This window comes from Littorina saxatilis, linkage group LG15 (assembly GCF_037325665.1).
Source record: "Littorina saxatilis isolate snail1 linkage group LG15, US_GU_Lsax_2.0, whole genome shotgun sequence".
In the NCBI taxonomy this organism is placed as follows: Eukaryota; Metazoa; Mollusca; class Gastropoda; order Littorinimorpha; family Littorinidae; genus Littorina; species Littorina saxatilis.
In genome coordinates this window covers 46,260,528-46,283,969 of record NC_090259.1, presented here as the reverse complement: position 1 = coordinate 46,283,969, position 23,442 = coordinate 46,260,528, and the positions used below count along the sequence as shown (strand labels likewise).

At 41.6% G+C, this 23,442-nt stretch overlaps 2 protein-coding genes across 3 annotated transcripts in view; one reads left to right on the top strand and one right to left on the bottom strand.

Moving 5' to 3' along the window:
- Positions 1-841: 841 nt before the first annotated feature.
- Positions 842-4,702, bottom strand: LOC138948143 (uncharacterized). The gene is made up of 3 exons (XM_070319651.1): positions 3,737-4,702; positions 2,147-2,296; positions 842-1,241 (listed from the first exon to the last, which is right to left on the bottom strand). The coding sequence occupies exons 1-3, from the start codon at positions 4,011-4,013 to the stop codon at positions 946-948; spliced, it is 723 nt and encodes a 240-aa protein (XP_070175752.1). The 5' UTR covers positions 4,014-4,702; the 3' UTR covers positions 842-945.
- A 1,707-nt stretch (positions 4,703-6,409) lies between these two features.
- The window catches only part of LOC138949470 (uncharacterized), a 105,138-nt gene continuing 88,105 nt past the window's right edge, over positions 6,410-23,442 (top strand). For both annotated transcript variants that reach the window (XM_070321298.1, XM_070321299.1), the window contains exons 1-3: positions 6,410-6,623; positions 17,877-17,927; positions 21,298-22,707. In XM_070321298.1, the coding sequence (XP_070177399.1) occupies positions 6,569-6,623; positions 17,877-17,927; positions 21,298-22,707 (1,516 nt within the window). In that variant the 5' untranslated portion in view covers positions 6,410-6,568. The remainder of the gene's footprint in view (positions 6,624-17,876; positions 17,928-21,297; positions 22,708-23,442) is intronic.

The following is a 23,442-nucleotide window of genomic DNA, read 5'->3' as shown; positions in this document are numbered from 1 at the left end:
AGCATTGCTGAAGCAACGATTTGTCTTTTGTCGCAGATTACGATATAAAAAGTCAAAAGCTTTACACAACTTCCGCACAGATGCCTTCACATACCTTTCGCGTTTACCAGCCAAACAAAACTGTATGCTGTTTGCCAGTTCGCATCTCCCGCCAAAATGTAATTAACATATCCCGTGAACACGTTCTGTGGCTCAAGGCTGTATGCGGAATGCAAAAATGGACCCACATACCACTTTTTCAATTTTCTTATGTAATAACACACAATGCGTGACGTAAAGTACCAAAGTAAGAAAGAATTCTCCCTCTCGCCATGACTTATAGACTTCCATGTGGGCTTTTGACGCAATTCACGCGCTAGACTTGATGTGTACCTGGTCGAGTGCGATTCTAGCCTGCCCGGTGGCGGTCCAAAATGAACTCACTAAAAAATGTATGTTTTGAATTCTGCATGAAAGTCAATGAAACTTGCTATGTGTTCAAACGGAGAGGTGCCTAAGGCATGACTGAAAGCCCTGGGGGATCCGTGTATCTGGACTTGACAGGTCTAGTAACTTTCGAAAGGTGCGACATTTATTTATAAAGCAATCTCCACCAGGTATAGAGAGCACCCAGGGTGTCGATTCGTGGCACGTGACCCAAAGTCTGGCCCGGTTTCACATGGTGAGTGTTCATGTCATGTTGATTGCAACGTTACGCTTCTGGCTCTGCTACTGTCAGATATGTTGGGTATGATGACAGGGAGTAGAAACTAGGAAGCTCTACACACACACAAACACAAACACACATACACACACACACGCATATACCAAGTGTACATGCATTCGAACATAGGTATGACTATTGGGTTGTAACATTCTTTATTCCTTCACAGTCAAAGCCAGTTTTGATTTGTCTTGAGTTGAGGATGAGGTGGGGGGGGGGGGGGGGGGCTGACCAACACACCCTTAAGCCAAAGGCTGGGCTGGGTGAGGCGGTGGTGGGGGTACAGGGGTATCCTTGGAAATGGGCTGCACGTGCTTCACACTGCCGGCTTTTGGTGCAGGTTGCGCGGCAGGCAAGGGCGCCATGTTGATGAAGATGGCTGACGCGATGAGTAGAATGCTCCCTGCGATCATAAGGTAGAAGGACCAGCCGTAGTCGAGCTCCAGGTTGCGGTACATTTTGTTACCGTAATTGTCCTCTGGCAACATGTCGTCGCTCTTGAATACAAACCAAATGACGGCAATAAGGCCCTCTATTCCTGCAATTAGACATAAGACATACAATTTTATTACAACCAAGTGCAGTACACAAGAATGTTGCGTGGCTTGAGTACATTCAATACATAGTAATTTTAGTATTTGCAGTGTTAGTATTTCATTGGTTTGGTTTAAACAATTTTTTATTCAGATGATTACAAATAACAATGCCGCATACTTGTTATAACGACGAGATCGACAACTACAGCAGTTACATCCTAAGTAGGGACGCCGACAGCACAGGCGGACACAAAACATGGGTTAGGGTTAGGGTTAGGATTAGGGTTAGGATTAGGGTTAGGGTTAGGGTTAGGGTTAGGGTTAGGGTTAGGATTAGGGTAAGGGTTAGGTTGTTCACGACCTGATTAGTCTCCCCATAATAGCGCACGCGCATCGACCGCAATGAGAAGGATTGTTCAGGCAGAGTTTTCAGTTCGTGACACCGGGGCCAGTCGGCGTGAGCGCTGGGATTTTGAGTTTGATTCAACATGTCAATACATCGCAGTATGAAGTAATACAGGTAAGAGGTTAGTTCTTGTACTTCGGGTCAACCAAAGTCGATACATTCATTCTTCACTACGGTATTGAGTCTGATTTCGTCGTCCATCTTGAATCGAAAAGCACTCTTCTTACAAAAAAAAGCAACTTCGTTGCAAGCTAAGGCGAAGCTTCGCATGTCAAAACTTGCGAAGCGAAGTAGGGGTCAAAGTATAACGCCGCAGCTGCGGGTTTTCGGTACAAAGACGAGTACGAGTCAGTCTAGTCATTCATGCTAACAGAACAGCTCAACAGACAACAGCCATGTTAGTCGGGAGTCTATCCAGATTCAACCGGTTTCCAGTCAAGGGACATCATTCACAACAAGCCTTTCATTAACTTGAGCTACCTCCCATATACTGACACTTACCAGCTATTATGTTTGAAAGAAAGAATTTCCTCAGCTGCTTGGGGCTTGGTAGTATCTTACTGTTGGCCCAGATAATGCCAACGAGAGCACAGGCGATGGACAGCAGGCCCAAGATCCCAGAGATGAACGGTTTGTCCAACAACTCCCCAACTGAAAACATAAGAAGGGGAATGGACACGACTTAACATCTTGATCAGCACTATACGATGGACAGCAGGCCCAAGCTCCCAGAGGTGAACGGTTTGTCCAACAACTCCCCAACTGAAAACATAAGAAGGGGCATGGACACGATTTCAGCACTATAATTATGACAATTCTTCCACAATAAAAAGAAGAAATGTAAACAACAAAGTGACTGTAGGTGAGACAGGGATGGCCAAATCTCAAATCTTTACCTCGCCAGCCGGCCGAGTAACTTCAAGAAAGTCACTAGCCCACCAATGTCGCTGGTCCGGTACATAGCACACAGCAACGTATGAGTCTTAGATTTCTTTACACAAATAAAACAGCGGTAAAACGCAACCAAACGTTTTGTATTTGACCAGAATATTCACTGGCCAGCCGGGCGAGCTGCCAGACAGTTTCTACTAGCCCGGCGGATTTTTTACTCGCCCTGGCGATCGGGCGGACGATTTAGCCATTCCTGGTGAGATGATCGAAGTTAAAAGAACCAAAAGAATTCTGTACTCACCAATAACATAAGAAAAGGTGAAAGCGTTTACGTGCAGATCTTTGTGATGAAGCTGTTAACGTTAAAACCGGTTGTATATATCTTGAAAGGATATGTATTCCCCTTCCGTATGAAAGAAAATGCTTTATTATAAAAACGGTTCTGGTTATACATTTGAACGCAGGAATTCAATGCACAACAATAAGGTTCCCTTCTTTAAAATCGACAACAAATAAGAACGTCTAAAACAAAACAATGAATGTTCTTCCGCAAACAGTAAGTAGTATTTGCCTGTTTGGTCAAAAACAATGCTGTGGCATGCTGGATGATGCAGGTGCGGTCCTTTCACAACCCAAAATAGGCCGCCCTGAAATCGTGTTCAGGAGAAAAGGGGTATTATGAGCGCCTCCTTGGACGGGCGCAGTGGCCTAGTGGATCGGCTTCCTAATCGGAAGGTCGTGAGTTCAAATCCGGCCTCGGCCGCCCAGTGGGTTAAGGGTGGAGATTTTTCCAATCTCCCAGTAATGTTTTGACGTCACTGCACCGTGACGTCATCTCTACTCTGGGGTCTTTCTTGCTAGGCCTATCCTTTTACTTTTTGGGTGTGTGTCTTAGATGAGTAATGTGTGTGATATCTATCTTGTGTGTTTGTGTGTGTGTGCATGTGTTTAGTGTGTGTGTGTGTGTGAGAGAGAGAGAGAGAGAGAGAGAGAGAGAGAGAGAGAGAGAGAGAGAGAGAGAGAGAGAGAGAGAGAGAGAGAGAGAGGGAGGGAGGGAGGGAGGGCCGATTTGTCATTCATTCTCTGGGGGTATGCAGCTGAGCATTGCATGGTTGAGGACCGTGCCAAAGGCATTGCACTTCTACTTAATTGTAATGCTTAGTTAAGTAGTTTAATAGTACCAGTAATAGAAGTGCTCACCTGTAAACGTTTTGAAAACATGATTGTGGCAGCCAGACTTGAGGGCATCACTATCCCGTAAAAGAGGGTATTGGGACAAGTCGACCTTCATGACATTGCAGTACTGAAAAAGTCCAATATTCACCGAGGAAATCTCTATTGTCAAAAGTTTGAAGATGCCTACAGCCCAGTACCTGGTTGAAAAGGCCGTAATATAGAGTATGGTAGCGACGAATAGGAGACACACGCCGACCTGGTATAGCACATCACGAGCAAAGAAATCATTCACTTTCCCCATTTCCTGCTTGAAAAGGCTCACTTCGTTCTATGGCACCGTTAATCTAGATCTAGCCGGGGCTAGCTTAGTCCGTACAACTGATTGCAAAGATTAAGACCAAGAGCCTTGAACTGCAGAGTTTACACACGCACACCGTCACAGCTGTTTCCACATGAAGATTGTGAAGCAAGCCTGCTTGATTCTGTGGCACCGTAAATCTAGATCTAGTTGGGGCTAGCTTCCTGTGATAATAAAGGTGAAGAGTCTTGAACTGCAGCGATTACACACATACCGTCACAGCTGTTTCCGCAGGAAGATTGTGTAGCAAGCATGTTTGATTCCGTGGCACGATGAATATAGATGTAGTCGGGGCTAGCTTCGTCCCTGCAACTGATAATCTAGATCAAGAGTCTTGAACTGCAGCGATTACACACGCACACCCTCACACTCACAGCTGTTTCCGCAGGAAGAGTTTGCAGCAAACGTGCGCGTCTCTTCGATGAAAGATTTTTAACCGGAGGTTCTCGTTTGTTGGATTAGTGCGTGCGGGATAGTTGGGAGCGTGTAGCGTGTGATTCACGACCGGTGTACACACCAAACGGTGTACCACTGCTTCGTAAGTCAACGCACAGTAAGCTGCTTCCTCCACTCCAGACACATCCCAAACCGAACAGAACCTAGTCAATGCCTAATTGCGTCATCGTGGTGTGCAATAAGTACGTCAAATGGTCTCGGTCAACTCTTTCGCTGCCCATTAAAAATTAGTCTTGGTGGTATTCAAATACATAGAGATTACACGTCATCGAGTGAGGGACCGAAAAATATTGAAACTCGAGGATGATTTTTTTGTGGTATCAACCGAGACCGTAGGTCGAGGTTGATACCACACAAAAAAATCATCCGAGAGTTTCAATATTTTTTGGTCCCTCACAAGATGACGTTTGTGTAATTTGTGTATACAATGATCAACGACAAAGACAAAAATTAAAACAAAAACAACACGAACTCTTTTCCATCGAGGAATGGTGGAAGGAAAATAACACAACCGGAAATAGATCTAGATCTAAATTGATCTCTATGACCCGTGCCTTGATACCATTGAGATCATAGGAGATGCACAGCAGTGCCGATACCAGGTTTCTTTAGCTTCACTTTAAAATGATATCAGAACGATAGTTGAAAGTGAACACAGGAGAGTTGTATACATGTATGTACACGTATAATTATCCCCGAGTACGCTAGTACAAGGGTCCAGCAGACTTTAATTGTCTGTCTGTGTGTGTGTGTCTCGACTTAACAGCTTATTGCTGGGAAACTACTGGGCGCAGTTCGTTCAAAAGTTGATACACTAACTTGATAATAGGTCCGATTGATCGTATTAAAACTTCATAATGTTACTTGGGACCTAAATGCGAAATAAACCACAAACAAGAGGCGAAGCCTTCAAGGCTCACGTAAGAAATCGACAAACAGTAACACAAACTCAATCACTCCGTCACACATACACACACACACACACACACACACACACATACATACACACACACACACACACACAGTAAGCATACATAGGTGAAACTGTGCAAGAAAGCGAGACACTGGATCTGCCAACTAGTCTCGGCCCGCTCACAATAACAATGACCGAGACTTTCAGTAATTCCTTTGCGTGACGTCTAACCCTCTTACGTCATAATGTGACGTCTTCAAATGTTAAAGTTTCTACCACACACGTCAAACACTTTTGACCGAGACGTAATCTTCTTATGCGAGCTTTATCCATAGACTCGGCAATGTTAAAGTTTCTATCACACACACACACACACACACACACACACACATCCAGTAGAATGTAGGTCCGTGATGGCATACTCGTAGCAAAGCCGCCGAATGGTACCGTAAACCAAGAATAGTGACGTAATTACGTCACGGTCGAAAGTCTTTGACGTCAATGCCTCCCTGTAGTCTTTTTCTCTCGCGCGGTGTGTGTGTGTGTGTGTGTGTGTGTTCATTTTGTGCACATGTGTTAGTGTTACTATTTGTGTGTGTGTGTGTGTGTGTGTGTGTGTGTGTTTGTGTGTGTGTGTGTGTGTGTGTTTGTGTGTGTGTGTGACTGTGTGTGTGTGTGTGTGTGCATGAGTCTGTACTGGTGTGTGTGTGTGTGTGTGTGTGTGTGTGTAAGAAAGAAAGAAAGTGAGAGAGGGAGGGAGTGAGGGAGAGAGAGTGTGTGTGTGTGTGTGTGTGTGTGTGTGTGTGTGAATGTCTGAAGAGTACTCGGGTCCAGCGCGAGCGTTTTTTATCTCCAAATCTTCGGAACGTGAAACAATTATTTGTTCACCGAGACTATGAAAGATAGGGTCAGATGAACCAAGACGATATTGTTCTATGCCATTATCTTTGACGTCATCTTTGGTGTGGAAACTATGGTATGAACTTGAATTTAACAGGCAGAATGCGGACTTGGAGATCATTCGCAGTTACACTTACAGTACAAGATAAATTCATATTATGTGAGTTATCTCGCAATAGTGCGTGCAACCCAGTTACAAATAAATTGCGGTGACAAGAATCGACATCAAATGCTTCACTGGAATTCTTTGTGTCAAGTTGCAGTATTATGCCTTCTTTTTCTGGGTAAGATTTTTTCATCAACGATTGTTCGTGTTCCTGGTTGTTGTTTTTCTCGCTGGTTTTGTTTTTGTTTTTGTGTGGTTCATTTAGCGTTATGCTATTTTGTTTCGGATTCCTTGTTCAATTCTGAAAATGTTACGTGCATCTAACATCTAGCCGCCTAGTTTACAGAAACAGAAAGATGGATTCGGATACATGTATACACGACGTATTCACAGCGACACATGTATATACATCTAAATACAAGCTTATATATTCCGATCCCGCACGTACGCAAGCACACACGCACTCACGAACTCATTTTTACACACACATACTCTCTCTCTCTCTCTCTCTCTCTCTCTCTCTCTCTCTCTCTCTCTCTCTCTCTCTCTCTCTCTCTCTCTCTCTCTCTCTCTCTGGCTAACTCCCCGTGCCCAAGGAGCAACACACATGTTTTGAGCTCCTGAATGATCACCGTTTCCAACACCAAAATGCCAGTCGTAGGACTTCCTATTGCTACAGAAGACATGTTATCCACCCTAGTGTGCAAAAACACAGTTACATCGTGGAAAGTGACCGGAACACAGGAAGGGGCAGAGTCCGTTTTTCGCTTGATAAGTGACAGGGACGACCGGGGTTTCGTCATGACACCCGCACCGAACGGCGCATGGAACCGCAAACCACCAGCCCAATAAAGAAGAGACCAACACAGTGCAGAACAGTACAGTGCCAAGGTAGGCTGGCATAAACAGAAACAATGTTCAATTTACAGCTCAAATTGATACAGGCCGTCAGAGCGAGGAAACTAATAATAACCAGTGTGCAATCAATAAGCCTGACCTAGGTCAAGCCAGCAAGATCGCCCATGTTGGTGTCATGTCGCGCCGTGAAGCACGTGCCAGTGACCCTAGCTTGTCCGTCCCACCAGATAGCACCCCGTGTATTAACAAACAAGTAAGCCTGTCTTTTGTGCATGAAAACATTGACACCAGTCTTCTGAAGTCGGGGCAAAGGAAGCTCCGTTGTTCGATATACTTTCAACGCTGCCTGAGAACAAGAAAACCAAGCTGAAATTTACGTTCAAGGACAATTGGGTTCAGAAAATAGTGTGTCAGACCAAAGGAGGCAAGGAAACACTGCTGGCTGAAAGTGACGATTGTATTCTAGTGTTTGACTGTGAAATGTTTGAAACTAGAACGTATGACGGAATACCAGTTGCAGCAGAAACCGCCTCGGAGGACATGGGAAGGGACATGCTTTCCCTACGGAGAGGGCAGCAGGTGAACTGGGTCCGCTTCAAAGACATTGAGCAGCTAAACACAGACTTGCATGACTATGTTCGTGTACTACGAACATTTTTGAGACTGGAGAAGGACTGTGAATGTCTCTGCCTACGTGTCGTTATCCGGCAACGCGATCTAGCCCATTGACATTGGTCTCAGACTAAAGACACAGCAGACTTGGATGTGACCAAGTGCATAATAATTCAGGGTTCGGTTTCCACCCGCTTTTTATATTTAGTCAAGTTTTGACTAAATATTTTAACATCGAGGGGGAATCGAAACGAGGGTCGTGGTGTATGTGCGTGTGTCTGTGTGTGTGTGTGTGTGTGTGTGTGTGTGTGTGTGTGTGTAGAGCGATTCAGACTAAACTACTGGACCGATCTTTATGAAATTTGACATGAGAGTTCCTGGGTATGAAATCCCCGAACGTTTTTTTTCATTTTTTGGATAAATGTCTTTGATGACGTCATATCCGGCTTTTCGTGAAAGTTGAGGCGGCACTGTCACGCCCTCATTTTTCAACCAAATTGGTTGAAATTTTGGTCAAGTAATCTTCGACAAAGCCCGGACTTCGGTATTGCATTTCAGCTTGGTGGCTTAAAAATTAATTAATGACTTTGGTCATTAAAAATCAGAAAATTGTAAAAAAAAATAAAAATTTATAAAACGATCCAAATGTACGTTTATCTTATTCTCCATCATTTGCTGATTCCAAAAACATATAAATATGTTATTTTTGGATTAAAAACCAGCTCCGAAAATTAAATATATAAAAATTATTATCAAATTTTTTTTTCGAAATCAATTTAAAAACACTTTCATCTTATTCCTTGTCGGTTCCTGATTCCAAAAAACATATATATAGATATGATATGTTTGGATTAAAAACACGCTCAGAAAGTTAAAACAAAGAGAGGTACAGAAAAGCGTGCTATCCTTCTTAGCGCAACTACTACCCCGCTCTTCTTGTCAATTTCACTGCCTTTGCCATGAGCGGTGGACTGACGATGCTACGAGTATACGGTCTTGCTGAAAAATGGCATTGCGTTCAGTTTCATTCTGTGAGTTCGACAACTACTTGACTAAATATTGTATTTTCGCCTTACGCGACTTGTTATATTTAGTCAAGTTTTGACTAAATATTTTAACATCGAGGGGGAATCGAAACGAGGGTCGTGGTGTATGTGCGTGTGTGTGTCTGTCTGTCTGTCTGTGTGTGTGTGTGTAGAGCGATTCAGACTAAACTACTGGACCGATCTTTATGAAATTTGACATGAGAGTTCCTGGGTATGAAATCCCTGAACGTTTTTTTCATTTTTTTGATAAATGGCTTTGATGACGTCATATCCGGCTTTTCGTGAAAGTTGAGGCGGCACTGTCACGCCCTCATTTTTCAACCAAATTGGTTGAAATTTTGGTCAAGTAATCTTCGACGAAGCCCAGACTTCGGTATTGCATTTCAGCTTGGTGGCTTAAAAATTAATTAATGACTTTGGTCATTAAAAATCTGAAAATTGTAAAAAAAAATAAAAATTTATAAAACGATCCAAATTTACGTTCATCTTATTCTCCATCATTTTCTGATTCCAAAAACATATAAATATGTTATATTTGGATTAAAAACAAGCTCTGAAAATTAAATATATAAAAATTATTATCAAAATTAAATTGTCGAAATCAATTTAAAAACACTTTCATCTTATTCCTTGTCGGTTCCTGATTCCAAAAACATATAGATATGATATGTTTGGATTAAAAACACGCTCAGAAAGTTAAAGCAGAGAGAGGTACAGAAAAGCGTGCTATCCTTCTTAGCGCAACTACTACCCCGCTCTTCTTGTCAATGTCACTGCCTTTGCCATGAGCGGTGGACTGATGATACTACGAGTATACGGTCTTGCTGAAAAATGGCATTGCGTTCAGTTTCATTCTGTGAGTTCGACAGCTACTTGACTAAATATAGTATTTTCGCCTTACGCGACTTGTTGTCCCCTACCTTCGTTACACATCACGTGATATGTAATACCGGGCCGATGGCCTATAGAAATTTAACGTTCGTATTCGTACTTTCTCTCTCCCTCTCTCTCTGCTCTCTCTCTCTCTCTCTCTCTCTCTCTCTCTCTCTCTCTCTCTCTGTTTTTATATTTAGTCAAATTTTGACTAAATATTTTAACATCGAGGGGGAATCGAAACGAGGGTCGTGGTGTTTGTGCGTGCGTGCGTGTGTGTGTGTGTGTGTGTGTGTGTAGAACGATTCAGACTAAACTACTGGACCGATCTTTATGAAATTTGACATGAGAGTTCCTGGGTATGAAATCCCCGAACGTTTTTTTCATTTTTTTGATAAATGTCTTTGATGACGTCATATCCGGCTTTTCGTGAAAGTTGAGGCGGCACTGTCACGCCCTCATTTTTCAACCAAATTGGTTGAAATTTTGGTCAAGTAATCTTCGACGAAGCCCGGGGTTCGGTATTGCATTTCAGCTTGGTGGCTTAAAAATTAATTAATGACTTTGGTCATTAAAAATCAGAAAATTGTAAAAAAAAATAAAAATTTATAAAACGATCCAAATGTACGTTTATCTTATTTTCCATCATTTGCTGATTCCAAAAACATATAAATATGTTATATTCGGATTAAAAACAAGCTCTGAAAATTAAATATATAAAAATTATTATCAAAATTAAATTGTCCAAATCAATTTAAAAACACGTTCATCTTATTCCTTGTCGGTTCCTGATTCCAAAAACATATAGATATGATATGTTTGGATTAAAAACACGCTCAGAAAGTTAAAACAAAGAGAGGTACAGAAAAGCGTGCTATCCTTCTTAGCGCAACTACTACCCCGCTCTTCTTGTCAATTTCACTGCCTTTGCCATGAGCGGTGGCCTGACGATGCTACGAGTAAAATGGCATTGCGTTTCATTCTGTGAGTTCGACAGCTACTTGACTAAATATTGTATTTTCGCCTTACGCGACTTGTTTATATTTAGTCAAGTTTTGACTAAATATTTTAACATCGAGGGGGAATCGAAACGAGGGTCGTGGTGTATGTGCGTGTGTGTGTGCGTGTGTGTGTGTGTGTGTGTCTGTGTGTGTGTGTAGAGCGATTCAGACTAAACTACTGGACCGATCTTTATGAAATTTGACATGAGAGTTCCTGGGTATGAAATCCCCGAACGTTTTTTTCATTTTTTTCATAAATGTCTTTGATGACGTCATATCCGGCTTTTCGTGAAAGTTGAGGCGGCACTGTCACGCCCTCATTTTTCAACCAAATTGGTTGAAATTTTGGTCAAGTAATCTTCGACGAAGCCCGGACTTCGGTATTGCATTTCAGCTTGGTGGCTTAAAAATTAATTAATGACTTTGGTCATTAAAATCTGAAAATTGTAAAAAAAAATAAAAATTTATAAAACGATCCAAATTTACGTTTATCTTATTCTCCATCATTTGCTGATTCCAAAAACACATAAATATGTTATATTCGGATTAAAAACAAGCTCTGAAAATTAAATATATAAAAATTATTATCAAAATTAAATTGTCGAAATCAATTTAAAAACACTTTCATCTTATTCCTTGTCGGTTCCTGATTCCAAAAACATATAGATATGATATGTTTGGATTAAAAACACGCTCAGAAAGTTAAAACAAAGAGAGGTACAGAAAAGCGTGCTATCCTTCTTAGCGCAACTACTACCCCGCTCTTCTTGTCAATTTCACTGCCTTTGCCATGAGCGGTGGACTGACGATGCTACGAGTATACGGTCTTGCTGAAAAATGGCATTGCGTTCAGTTTCATTCTGTGAGTTCGACAGCTACTTGACTAAATATTGTATTTTCGCCTTACGCGACTTGTTTTTCTTTCTCTTTGTCTGATTTAATAACCATGTTTTTTTGTTTTGCTTCTTCTTCTGCTTTAATATTATGCACTGCTTAGTTAATTCCCTCTTGGGCGAGGGCTGGATGAAAAAAGATCTTTGCTGTATCTACTCCATTACCCTCGAAAAATAAAGTTGGTTCGTTCGTTCGTTCGTTCGTTCTCTCTCTCTCTCTCTCTCTCTCTCTCTCTCTCTCTCTCTCTGTCTCTGTCTCTCTCTCTCTCTCTCTCTCTCTCTCTGTCTCTCTCTCTCTCTCTCTCTCTCTCTAAAGTCTTAATTACGACGAAGGTGAGCAAGACAGTATTTTGAATAATCCGATTTCACAAGAGGAAGTTTTGAAAGCATTAAGAAAATTGAAAGATCATAAAGCTCCTGGACCAGATGGAATAATACCTGAGTTATTGAAAGGTTCTGAACCACAGATTGTTGATTTTTGTGTGAAATTGTTTAATGTTCTTTTTGACAAAGGTGTTTTTCCAGAAGCTTGGACCGAATCATTTGTACTCCCGTTATTCAAAAAAGGTGATGCTAATGACCCAAGTAATTATCGAGGAATATCACTCTGTGATGTGAGTAGTAAAATGTATAGTACAATTATCAACTGTAGACTTCAAGAATGGAGTGAACGTTATAATCTTACCGGAGAATATCAAGCTGGGGTTAAAAAGAATTATTCAACTGTCGATCATATGTTTACATTGTTGGCGTTTGTACAGAAGCAGTAAACAATCGTAAACTCTATGTGGCATTTATAGATTTTGAAAAAGCACTTGATTCTATCGATCGTAACCTGATGTGACCAATTTTGTTGAAAAATGGCATAAAAGGAAAGTTGTTCCGTTGCATTAAAAGTATGTATGAAAATGTTAAATGCCGAGTGAAATGTGGTGTACATTTGACTGATTATATTAAGTGTACCTACGGTGTGAAACAAGGTGATGTTTGTAGTCCTCTTTTGTTTTCTCTCTTTATAAACGAGTTGGCTTTGGAAATTATTGAAAAAGGAAGACATGGTGCACAGTTTTTGAATGATTATATGGAGCTATTTATTTTATTATTGGCTGATGATGTTGTTCTATTATCTGAGACTGTGGTTGGTCTACAGACGCAGTTGAATAATTTGCAACATGCAGCATCAAATTTACACCTTAAAAAGTTAAAGTAAATATGAATAAGAGTAATATTGTTGTTTTTCGGAAGGGTGGATACTTGAGTGTAAGAGAGAAATAGAAGTATGATGGAAAGATAATGCCAGTGGTTAATGTTTATAAGTATTTAGGAATATTGTTCTCCACAAAACTCAGTTTTACCGCCACTTGTTGTGACCTTGCAAGCAAAGCGAAAAACGAATTGTTGTGTATATTACAAAATTTGTCCAAGCTTGGTAATAATAATTTGAAAGTTTATTTAAAATTATTTGATTCTCAGGTTTTGCCAATTGCAATTTATATATGGAGCTGAACTGTGGGGTCTTGAGACTTCTGCATTACAGTCTGAAAAAGTTCATTTATTTGCCCTAAAGAAATTTCTTGGTGTTGGATCACGCACACCCAACGATTTTGTGTACGGCGAGATGAATAGGTATCCCATTTATGTGAATGCTGCAATACGTTGTGTTAAATATTGGTTGAGGTTGTTAAGAATGGACGTAAATATATTGCCACATAAAGCCTATAAAATGTTGCGTGAACGGGATGAAAGAGGTAAAATAAACTGGGTGTCTAGCGTACGTTGTAAATTATGTCAGAATGGTTTTGGGTTTGTATGGATGAATCAAGGAGTGCAAGATGAGAACCGTTTTTTGAAAGATTTCAGAGAAAGATTGATTGATTGTAGATGGCAGGAATGGAATTTTCATGTTCAGAACAGTGATAGATTTGCGTTATATAGGACATTTTGCACTGTGCACGAAGTAAAACCTTATTTATTATTGAACATGGATAGGCATTTGAAAATTATTATGGCAAGATTCCGAGGTGGAATAACAGAACTATTTGTGCACGTTAATCGATATAAGAGATACGATGCAGATATGTTGTTATGCCCATTGTGCAGGGAACGTAAGGAAGATGAGTTTCATTTTGTGCTTTGTTGCCCCGCACTTCGTGATTTGCGATGCCAGTTTATTCCTGCTAAGTTTTATAGAAACCCAAGTTTACACAAGTTTTCTATGCTTATGGCATCTGTGAATGAAGGTATTGTTCGAAAGTTGTCAGTTTATGTGTACATTTCGGCTACGTAGTGTTGTTATGTCTTAGTTCATGTAAGCCTACGATATATTTTATTTGAAATGTAATGTCTTAGTTCGTGTATGATTTATTTCATTTGATTTGTGTGCAAATGTCATTATGTCATTGAATATATGTTCACCCCCATCATAAGGGGCTATGGCCTAAATGAGTAAACAATCCAATCCAATCCAATCTCTCTCTCTCTCTCTCTCTCTCTCTCTCTCTCTCTCACACACACACACGCACACACACTCACACACACGCACCCACACACACACACAGACACGCACACACACACAGACCGACAGACACACACATACACACACACACACACACACACACACACACACACACACACACACGCATTACTTGGACTGGCTTGAACGCACACTCTTTCTCTTGAAAACACTGCACCTCAGTCTCAGTCTTAAATGGCCAGGCATACGATAACATCATCTGTCTACTTGGTAACAGACAGGACCGGCGAAGTGGTGCAGTGGTAAGACGTCGGCCTCCTAATCGGAAGGTCGTGAGTTCGAATCCCGGCCGCGGCTGCCTGTGGAGATTTTTACACGTGTGTATGTGTGTGTACACGCAAGCACAAGACCAAGTGCCCACGGAAAAGATCCTGTAGCCCATGTCAGAGTTTGGTGGGTTATAGAAATACGGCAAAAGCGGAGTATGGCTGCCTAAATGGCAGGGTAAAAACGGTCATACACGTAAACCCTCACTCGTGCAATGAACCCATGAACGCAGAAGAAGAAGAAGAAGGTCACAGAACAGAAATCACACCCTGACGGCTTGCTGAGGTGAGCAAGAGTTGTTTTGATGAATGGATTTCGGTCACTCTCCTGAAAAGTGGATCGCGCTTGGTAGGCTTACTTTACCTTGATTATTTAAAAAAACTATTCACTTTATTTGAGTTTTGTTTTTATATTTCTGTTGTACTTTGATTTGAGAAATAACAGAAATGCTTTCTATCGTGTGTGTGTTTAGCTGTTTTATTGAAAACCTGATTTTGGAATTTGTGACATAGAAATCATTCGACGAAGAAAGTCAATATGCAAGAGCTCATGTTAAATTGATATGAACAAAACACCAAAAAGAATGACAAGAAAATGCATTTAGACATGGATGTAGGTTAACAGGAGCAGAAAAAATTATTTCCCTACATACAAGATTTTTTTAAAAATATTCGTCTCACACGCAACTCGTGCATTCTGATAATCATCGCTCCACGGCTATCGCCAGTTGTCTCTCTGACCGGACGCTAAAGTCCGACGCGAATCTATTAAAACAAGAATACAGAGTTATCTCCCATATGTTCGCGAGCAGTGTTCGCGAGACGAAAATGATGGCAGATTTGCCGACTTCGACAGTGATCTCCGTTCTGTTCTTCACAGTTATGATAAAGACATCGTTTTAAGGTCAAAACAAGTCGAAATGTTGGGACTGCTGCCGGAAGGAGACCGTAATAATTATATGGTTGCATCACTGTCCACTGGTTACAGAAAAAATCGTCTGCTCTAGCGAGCGCCTTAACCAAACGGTTGATTATCACGTGACACTTTTGCCATATTTAGAGTTGTTTGCACAGTAAATACAGCCGCGAAAAATAGCTCGCTTGAAACTGTCTTACAAATCAATTCCTTTGTAATTTAAAAATTACACAACACCATGAAAAATCATTATCGACGATCGCAAATCTGCTTACATCCATAACACATTACGAAAAGATCTAAATATGTAAAAAATCGATTTCCTCGCCAGACAAGGAACTCATTAATTTTTGACCTGAGGTCAGGATGGCAACTCGTGGTGTCTGATTTGGCGCACACCTTGATCCAGCACACGTGTTGAAGAAATCTACATGTTGCACTACTTTTTTTTATTACTGCATAAAACAAGCGTAGCCGGGTCGTGGCGCAGTACAGTCCATCCTGACCTCAGGTCAAAATGAGTTCGGCTCATTCTCTCCCTGACAGGATGCCTTGAGTTTCCTTGTCTGGCAAGGAAACCGATTTTTTTATTTTTTGATTTTTTTTTTAACATATTTAGAGAGCTTTTTGTAATGTATTATTGATATAAGCAGATTCGCGATCGTCGATAATGATTTTTCATGGTGTTTTTTAATTTTTAAATTACAAAGGAATTGATATGTAAGTCAGTTTCAAGCGAGCTATTTTTCGCGGCTGTATTTACTGTGCAAACAACTCTAAATATGGCAAAAGTGTCACGTGATAATCAACCGTTTGGTTTCGGCGCTCACTGGAGCAGACGATTTTTTGACTCACATGCGAAGCAAAAGTGAGTCTATGTACTCACCCGAGTCGTCCGTCCGTCCGTCCGTCCGTCCGGAAAACTTTAACGTTGGATATTTCTTGGACACTATTCAGTCTATCAGTACCAAATTTGGCAAGATGGTGTATGATGACAAGGCCCCAAAAAACATACATAGCATCTTGACCTTGCTTCAAGGTCAAGGTCGCAGGGGCCATAAATGTTGCCTAAAAAACAGCTATTTTTCATATTTTTCCCATTTTCTCTGAAGTTTTTGAGTTTCAATACCTCACCTATATATGATATATAGGGCAAAGTAAGCCCCATCTTTTGATACCAGTTTGGTTTACCTTGCTTCAAGGTCAAGGTCACAGGAGCTCTTCAAAGTTGGATTGTATACATATTTTGAAGTGACCTTGACCCTGAACTATGGAAGATAACTGTTTTAAACTTACAAATTATGTGGGGCACATGTTATGCTTTCATCATGAGACACATTCGGTCACATATGATCAAGGTCAAGGTCACTTTGACCCTTATGAAATGTGACCAAAATAAGGTAGTGAACCTGCACTAAAAGTGACCATATCTCATGGTAGAAAGAGCCAATAAGCACCATTGTACTTCCTATGTCTTGAATTAACAGCTTTGTGTTGCATGACCTTGGATGACCTTGACCTTGGGTCAAGGTCACATGTATTTTGGTAGGAAAAATGTGTAAAGCATGTGAGTCGTATGGGCTTTGCCCTTCTTGTTCTGTAACCAGTTGACAGTGATGAAACCATATAATTATCACGGTCTCCTTCCGGCAGCAGTCCCAAAATTTCGACTTGTTTTGACCTTAAAACGATGTCTTTATCATAACTGTGAAGAACAGAACGGAGATCACTGTCGAAGTCGGCCAATCTGCAATCATTTTCGTCTCGCGAACACTGATCTCAAATTTAGACCAGTGCTCGCGAAAACCATATGGGAGATAACTCTGTATTTTTGTTTTGATAGATTCGCGTAGGACTGTAGCGTCCGGTCAGAGAGATAACTGGCGATAGTCGTTGAGCGATGACTGATCAGAATGCAGTACACTCGTGATGTAGTTTGTTTGATTTGCCATGTGCTGGATTTTGACGGCGAGCCCCGACTTGATAACTTTTTCAAATCGGCGTGATCGGCATGGTCGTCGTAAAAACGTAGAGCTGTGTGACGGGGGCCATAAAAAAAAAACTCCATCACGACTGCAGCCTACTTTTGGCGACGTTTTTGACTTACCAGAGATGGAACACATGAACAGATACGTTTAGCTTACCTCATATTTATTTGTTGAATTGTCTGTTTACTGATCAGATTGTTGCGTCGACGTGCTTGTATTCTTATTCTTCGTTCATGGGCTCAAACTCCTACGTTCACTCATGTTTTTGCACGAGTGGGTTTTTACGTGTATGACCCCGCCATTCAGGCAGCCATTCGCCGCTTTCGGGGGAGACGTGCTTGTGAATATTTTCCTTCGTCAAAAAATAAACGATCCATTTGTTAAATATTCTTGTTTTTAATACTAAATGTTTGATCGTCAACAATCTGTTTGTTTTTCAATTCAGCATTCCTGACAACATCGATAACGACAACATCTGCAAGGACACCAGGAGAAAGTGAGAGATTAAAGATAGAGTTAAAGAACTGTTCCGCTCAACACTTAGCTCTGAGAAGAAGGGGGGGGGGGGGGGGGGGAACAAGACATTGTAGTGTTCTAGACGGTCGAACGTGTAGCAAAGACCTACCTGTGTACGTGTAGATATTGCGTCACCCGTGACTCACGTTTTTCTCCAATGTTCCAAATGCATACGTTGTTTTGCTCCCACCAAGACTGCAGATCTTGGCAAACGCGTGACGTAAAAACTAGATTTGATGACGTTACCCGTACACGTTCCCGTAAACGCCCTGAAAAGTGCTGATCTGGATCTTGCTATTAACTGAAAGTGAAACACACACACACACACACACACAAACACTGTGTCACTGGGGTGTGCGACAAAAGGTCGAGGTTTAAAATGTCGAGGCACAAAAGGTCGAGAGCATTTGGTGGAGAGACAAAAGGTCGAGGATGACAAAATATCGAGGGTGACAAAAGGTCAACAGAAAAACGTCGAGGGGACAAAAGGTCGAGGATTGAAAAAGGTCGAGGATTCTTCTTCTTCTTCTGCGTTCGGGGCTGAAACTCCCAAGTATGTAATTGTATGTATGGGGCGATTTATATCGCGCTTGACGTTCTCTAAGCGCTTTACATATTAATTTCTGCCGTGTGAGATGGAAATTTTTACTTAATATATCACGCATTCACATCGGCCAGTAAATCTCAAGCCAATTAAGGCGAATATTTACTTTTCACGGCCTATTATTCGAAGTCACACGGGTATTTGGTGGACATTTGTATCTATGCCTATACAATTTTGCCAGACCTTTTTGTCAATCGTGGGATCTTTTTGCACGAGTGGATTTTTACGTGTATGACCGTTTTTAGCCCGCCATTTAGACAGCCATACGCCGCTTTCGGAGGAAGCATGCTGGGTATTTTCGTGTTTTTATAACCCACCGAACTCTGACATGGATTACAAGATCTTTTCCTTGCGCACTTGGTCTTGTGCTTGCGTGTACACACGAAGGGGGATAAGGCACTAGCAGGTCTGCACATAAATTGACCTTTGAGATCGCAAAAAATCTCCACCTTAACCCACCAGGCGCGGCCGGGATTCGAACCCACGACCTTCCGCTTTGGAGGCCGGCGTCTTACCACTTAGCCATTGCGCCCGTCGAGGATTCGAAAAAACGTCGAGGTTGGAAAATGCCGACTTAACTTTCTGTCTGTGCCCGTGTGTGCTTAATTCATTATTTTTGTTTATCCATACCTAAAGAAAATGATGCTTCGAGTGCCTGTGGTGCATGTCATACATTTAGTGGTATTTTTGACTCACCTGAGTAGTTGGTGAGTATTAGGATTCATATGTGTTCGGTTGTATGGCTGTCCGTCCGTCCGTGGACAAAAAAGGAATCTCGGAAGTTTTTAAAGCCAGACTTCTGAAACTTTGCACACTTTTAGGGTTTGATGATCTCACGAAGTGACCCCAGTTTGGTTGACCCTCGTCAAATTTGGGGGTCACAGCGAAGTCATTTTCGTTTCATAAAAACTTAACGTTGAGGTTATCTCGGATGTTTTTGAAGCTAGAGCTTTGATACTATGCACACTTCTGGGGTTTGATAATCTACCGACTTGACGTAAGTTTGATTGACCCTCGTTAAATGCTGGGGTCACAGGGGGTCTTGTTCGATTCATAATAACTTAACATCACGTTTTCTCAGGCGTTTTGAAGCTAGCGCTTTGAAACTTTGAACACTTTAATGGTTTATTAATCTACCGACGTGACCTTAGCTTGGTTGACCCCCGTGACATTTTGGGGTCACAGCGGGTCATGTTTGTTAAAGCTTTACATTCAGGTTTTCTCAGTTATTTTCGGAGCAAAAGCCTGAACATTTCACGAAATTGTAGGTGTTACAACATTTGGATATAAGTCTTGACCTCATCAACCTATGATGTCATTGTTTAATTTGGTCACAGTCTTGGCTAGACTCTTGGTAATGACATCATGTTATGATGTCATAGTGTCAGAAATGAGGTCGCTCTTGAAAGTGTCTGAGTCGATATATTTTGTCTGGGCTAGCCAAAACTTAATTTGGTCAAGAAAATGAGTAATATGATTCTTGTTAAACAAAATCTCTTTTTTCAAAAATAATTTGGTGGATGTTGAGTATGTCAGTGATGTTGGTGGGAAGGAGGTTGGTTTGAATATGTGAAATATTCTTAGGGTTCAATAATTAAATGGATTAATACAGGTCAAATAAGGATCAAGTTTGTGTCAATCAGTCAGACGTGAAAGTTCTCTTGAACACTTGAACATTATTTTATGAGGCTGGATCAGCTTCTTTTTTTTTTTTGGGGGGGGGGGGGGGTTATAGGTAGTGGAATCCTTTTTTTAAGACCTACAAAACCCTAAGGGAGATGACGAAGGAGAGTCGTATAAAGCATTTTCTTTTCTTGTTTAAAATAATAGTCATGGTCCCAAGTTTTTCAAAACACGTGTCTAAGCTGTGCGTGGCCCTACCTTTTTGAATAGTTTGACCAAAAACACATCCCAAAAACATTTGTTATGTCTTCTAAAAGACCACAGAACAAATCTGCATTTGTACCGTAAACATTTATCTGAAAACTAAAACTGGTTGGTCCATGCTACCTATTGAAATGTGTGCACGCATAACATATTGGGTTTACGCTGCAACACTCGGAAGGAGCAGCACACCAGTCAAACATGACGCATTTTGACCAAAACAATGCAATTTGTTTTGGAAAGTTTGACGTCACGAATTCCGAAGTTGCTTTCCTGGCAAACCAGTTTGTGTCGCGCAAAGTTTCAATCTGAAACTTTGAAAAAAGGAGCCCAAAATTAAGTCATGCAAGATTGTGTTTGCCCAAGCAGACGAATTTTCTGCATATCGCCAGTTTCTTTGAACGGTCAACCGCCACCGGTCAGTTCGTGCCGCACGCAGTCGTTCGTTGCATTTTAGAGTCAGAGGTACACTATGATGTGCTATTGCAGATACAGCGAGTTGCATTGAAAACACAAACTGACGACTGAACTCATGATGTGACATTGCAGATACAGCGAGTTGCATTGAAAACACAAACTGACGACTGAACTCCTCTTGTATGTGAAAAAGGGAATCTGGGTCACACAGGTCCACGATCGGTCAGGGGTTGAGTAAAACACGAGAACTGGAGTGTGGTCTACGCATGCAAAATAGCCATTTAAATTAACTGTGTCATTTAATTATGTTAAATGCTGACGTAAGTGTGTTCCATTAGGTTAGAATTGCTTATTTTGTGAAAGATTCCTTCGTTCGGATTGAGGCTTTAAGTCATTTAAGACATTGGTTGTGCTGCTATACGACATAATTACTTCCTATTTTCAGCAGGAGGCAGCACCAATAATTCACGAGCCTCCCCTTGGCACAGCTCACACAGTGCGACGCAAGAGACGCAAAAGTCGTCATCCCATCCCAACGACCAGAAAACCAGTGTTCCTCTCTCTCAGCACGACCAGAGCGAAGGAGTCACTGCCGCTCGTCAGAAGGCCAAGGACACAGAACACGCGGGTCCCGTGTTGTCTCCTGTGAAGGATATCCACAGGGAAGAACAGGTATTCGACCTTCGCTTGAAAAACGATGACAACGAAACGGCCCCGACCCGGAGCTATCCTACCAACGGTCGAACAAAGTCGAAGAAAACCTTGGCGGTTGTGAACGAAGCAGACGGTCGCAGCAAGCCAAAGAAAACCATGGCGTTTTGGAATGAAGCAGACGGTCGCAGTCAGCCAAAGAAAACCTTGGCGGTTGTGAACGAAGCAGACGGTCGCAGCAAGCCGAAGAAAACCATGGCTGTTTGGGACCAAACAGAAGGCCGTTGGAAAGAGAAAACCCAGGATGAAAGCGGCACCGTGTCCCGACGTCCACTGAAAGGCTCCATCAAAGAAGACCCAGGAAACGTCTCCAACAAAGAAGCACTAGAAAACAGTTCCACCAAAGAAGACCCAGGAAACGGTTCCATCAAAGAAACACTCGAAAAAGGCTCCATCAAAGAAGACCCAGGAAACGGTTCCATCAAAGAAGACCCAGGGAACGGTTCCATCAAAGAAGACCCAGGGAACGGTTCCATCAAAGAAACACTCGAAAAAGGCTCCATCAAAGAAGACCCAGGTAACGATTCCATCAAAGAAGCACCAGGAAACGGTTTCATCAAAGAAGCATCAGGAAACGGTTTCATCAAAGAAGCACCAGCAAAAGGCTTCATCGAAGAAGCGGCAGAAAAAGGCTCCATCAAAGAAGCACCAGGAAACGGTTTCATCAAAGAAGCACCAGCAAAAGGCTTCATCAAAGAAGCGGCAGAAAATGGCTCCATCAAAGAAGCACCAGGAAAAGGCTCCATCAAAGAAACAGAAGAGGACCACATCCACAAAGACCACAAAGAAAAGCAGGCCGTCCTAACCGATCTTAAAACGAACCTCGGTGACACTTACACAGCGCCCAAACTCCCCCAGAATGAATGGGGCATAGTACAGCACGCCAGGAAAGGGCAGAATGAACACAAGGCGGTATCCACTTCCCTAACGAAAGACCAGTTTGAAAACGACCCGGTGTCTCCACACACTCAGAAAGATGAGAACGTACCAGGCTACTCGCCCGATCCGTGGAGACAGGATGTCACAGGGAAGGGAACAACCTCTTTTCCCCTCCAGCAAGACCATGAAGAAATGGATGAAAATTGTTCAGCATTAGCCCCCTTTGGGGAAGAGCACGGTCTCCACAGAGTTGAAAGAGCAAATAGTAAGTGACAGCTTGTTTTACCTCGAATGCCAGGTTCGTTTAATTCATGTGTATATAAATCCCCTATGCGATTCATTACGTTGTTTTTGCACAGGTTCTAAGCAATATGTACACATCTGTAGAAAGTGAAAAGGGTGGTTACATTATTAACTTTTTTTCACACATTTATATCTTGAGCGTGGTGAAATAGGATTCTGCGGAAAACATTGTGATTTTCAACAAGATCCTAACTGACATTTTTAGCTTTAGAAATGATATTAAAACATCATGTTTTGAAGATAGATGAATACTAAGTATCACTGTATCATAATACGCTACTTATCCATGTGCATGCAGAAAATAGTAGAGGTTTGTTGAGGGCGTACACATAAAATTATCACCAAATAAGTAGTACAAACGTCATAGCACAAAAATCCAGCGTGAGATCATAATCAAATTTGAACACAGCTAAGTTGAATATATATACTGTATCCTACATACGTGAGAGAGACATTCGTGAGATAATAATCGTTCAAATCACGCGTGTGTATATCATGTAAATGAGGTCATGTCAAGCAAGTTTGGCAGGGACCTATTTTTCCACTGCTTATGATGCCAAAGTCACCGAGACAAACGTCATTATAGAAAAAAAAATTGCGCTCGCTAACTACCCTCGATGAATTTTTAGAACTAACACGTCACGCCACTTTCAGAGTGACGTTTCTTTGCTTTGACGTAATAGATTGCACGAGGGTT

Coding starts and splice junctions, on each gene's coding strand:
- LOC138948143 (XM_070319651.1), bottom strand. CDS start 4,013: ATGGGGAAAGTGAATGATTTCTTTGCTCGTGATGTGCTATACCAGGTC. Junction 2,297..3,736: donor TGTTTTCAAAACGTTTACAG/GTGAGCACTTCT, acceptor TTATGTTTTCAG/TTGGGGAGTTGTTGGACAAA. Junction 1,242..2,146: donor TCTTTCAAACATAATAGCTG/GTAAGTGTCAGT, acceptor GTCTAATTGCAG/GAATAGAGGGCCTTATTGCC.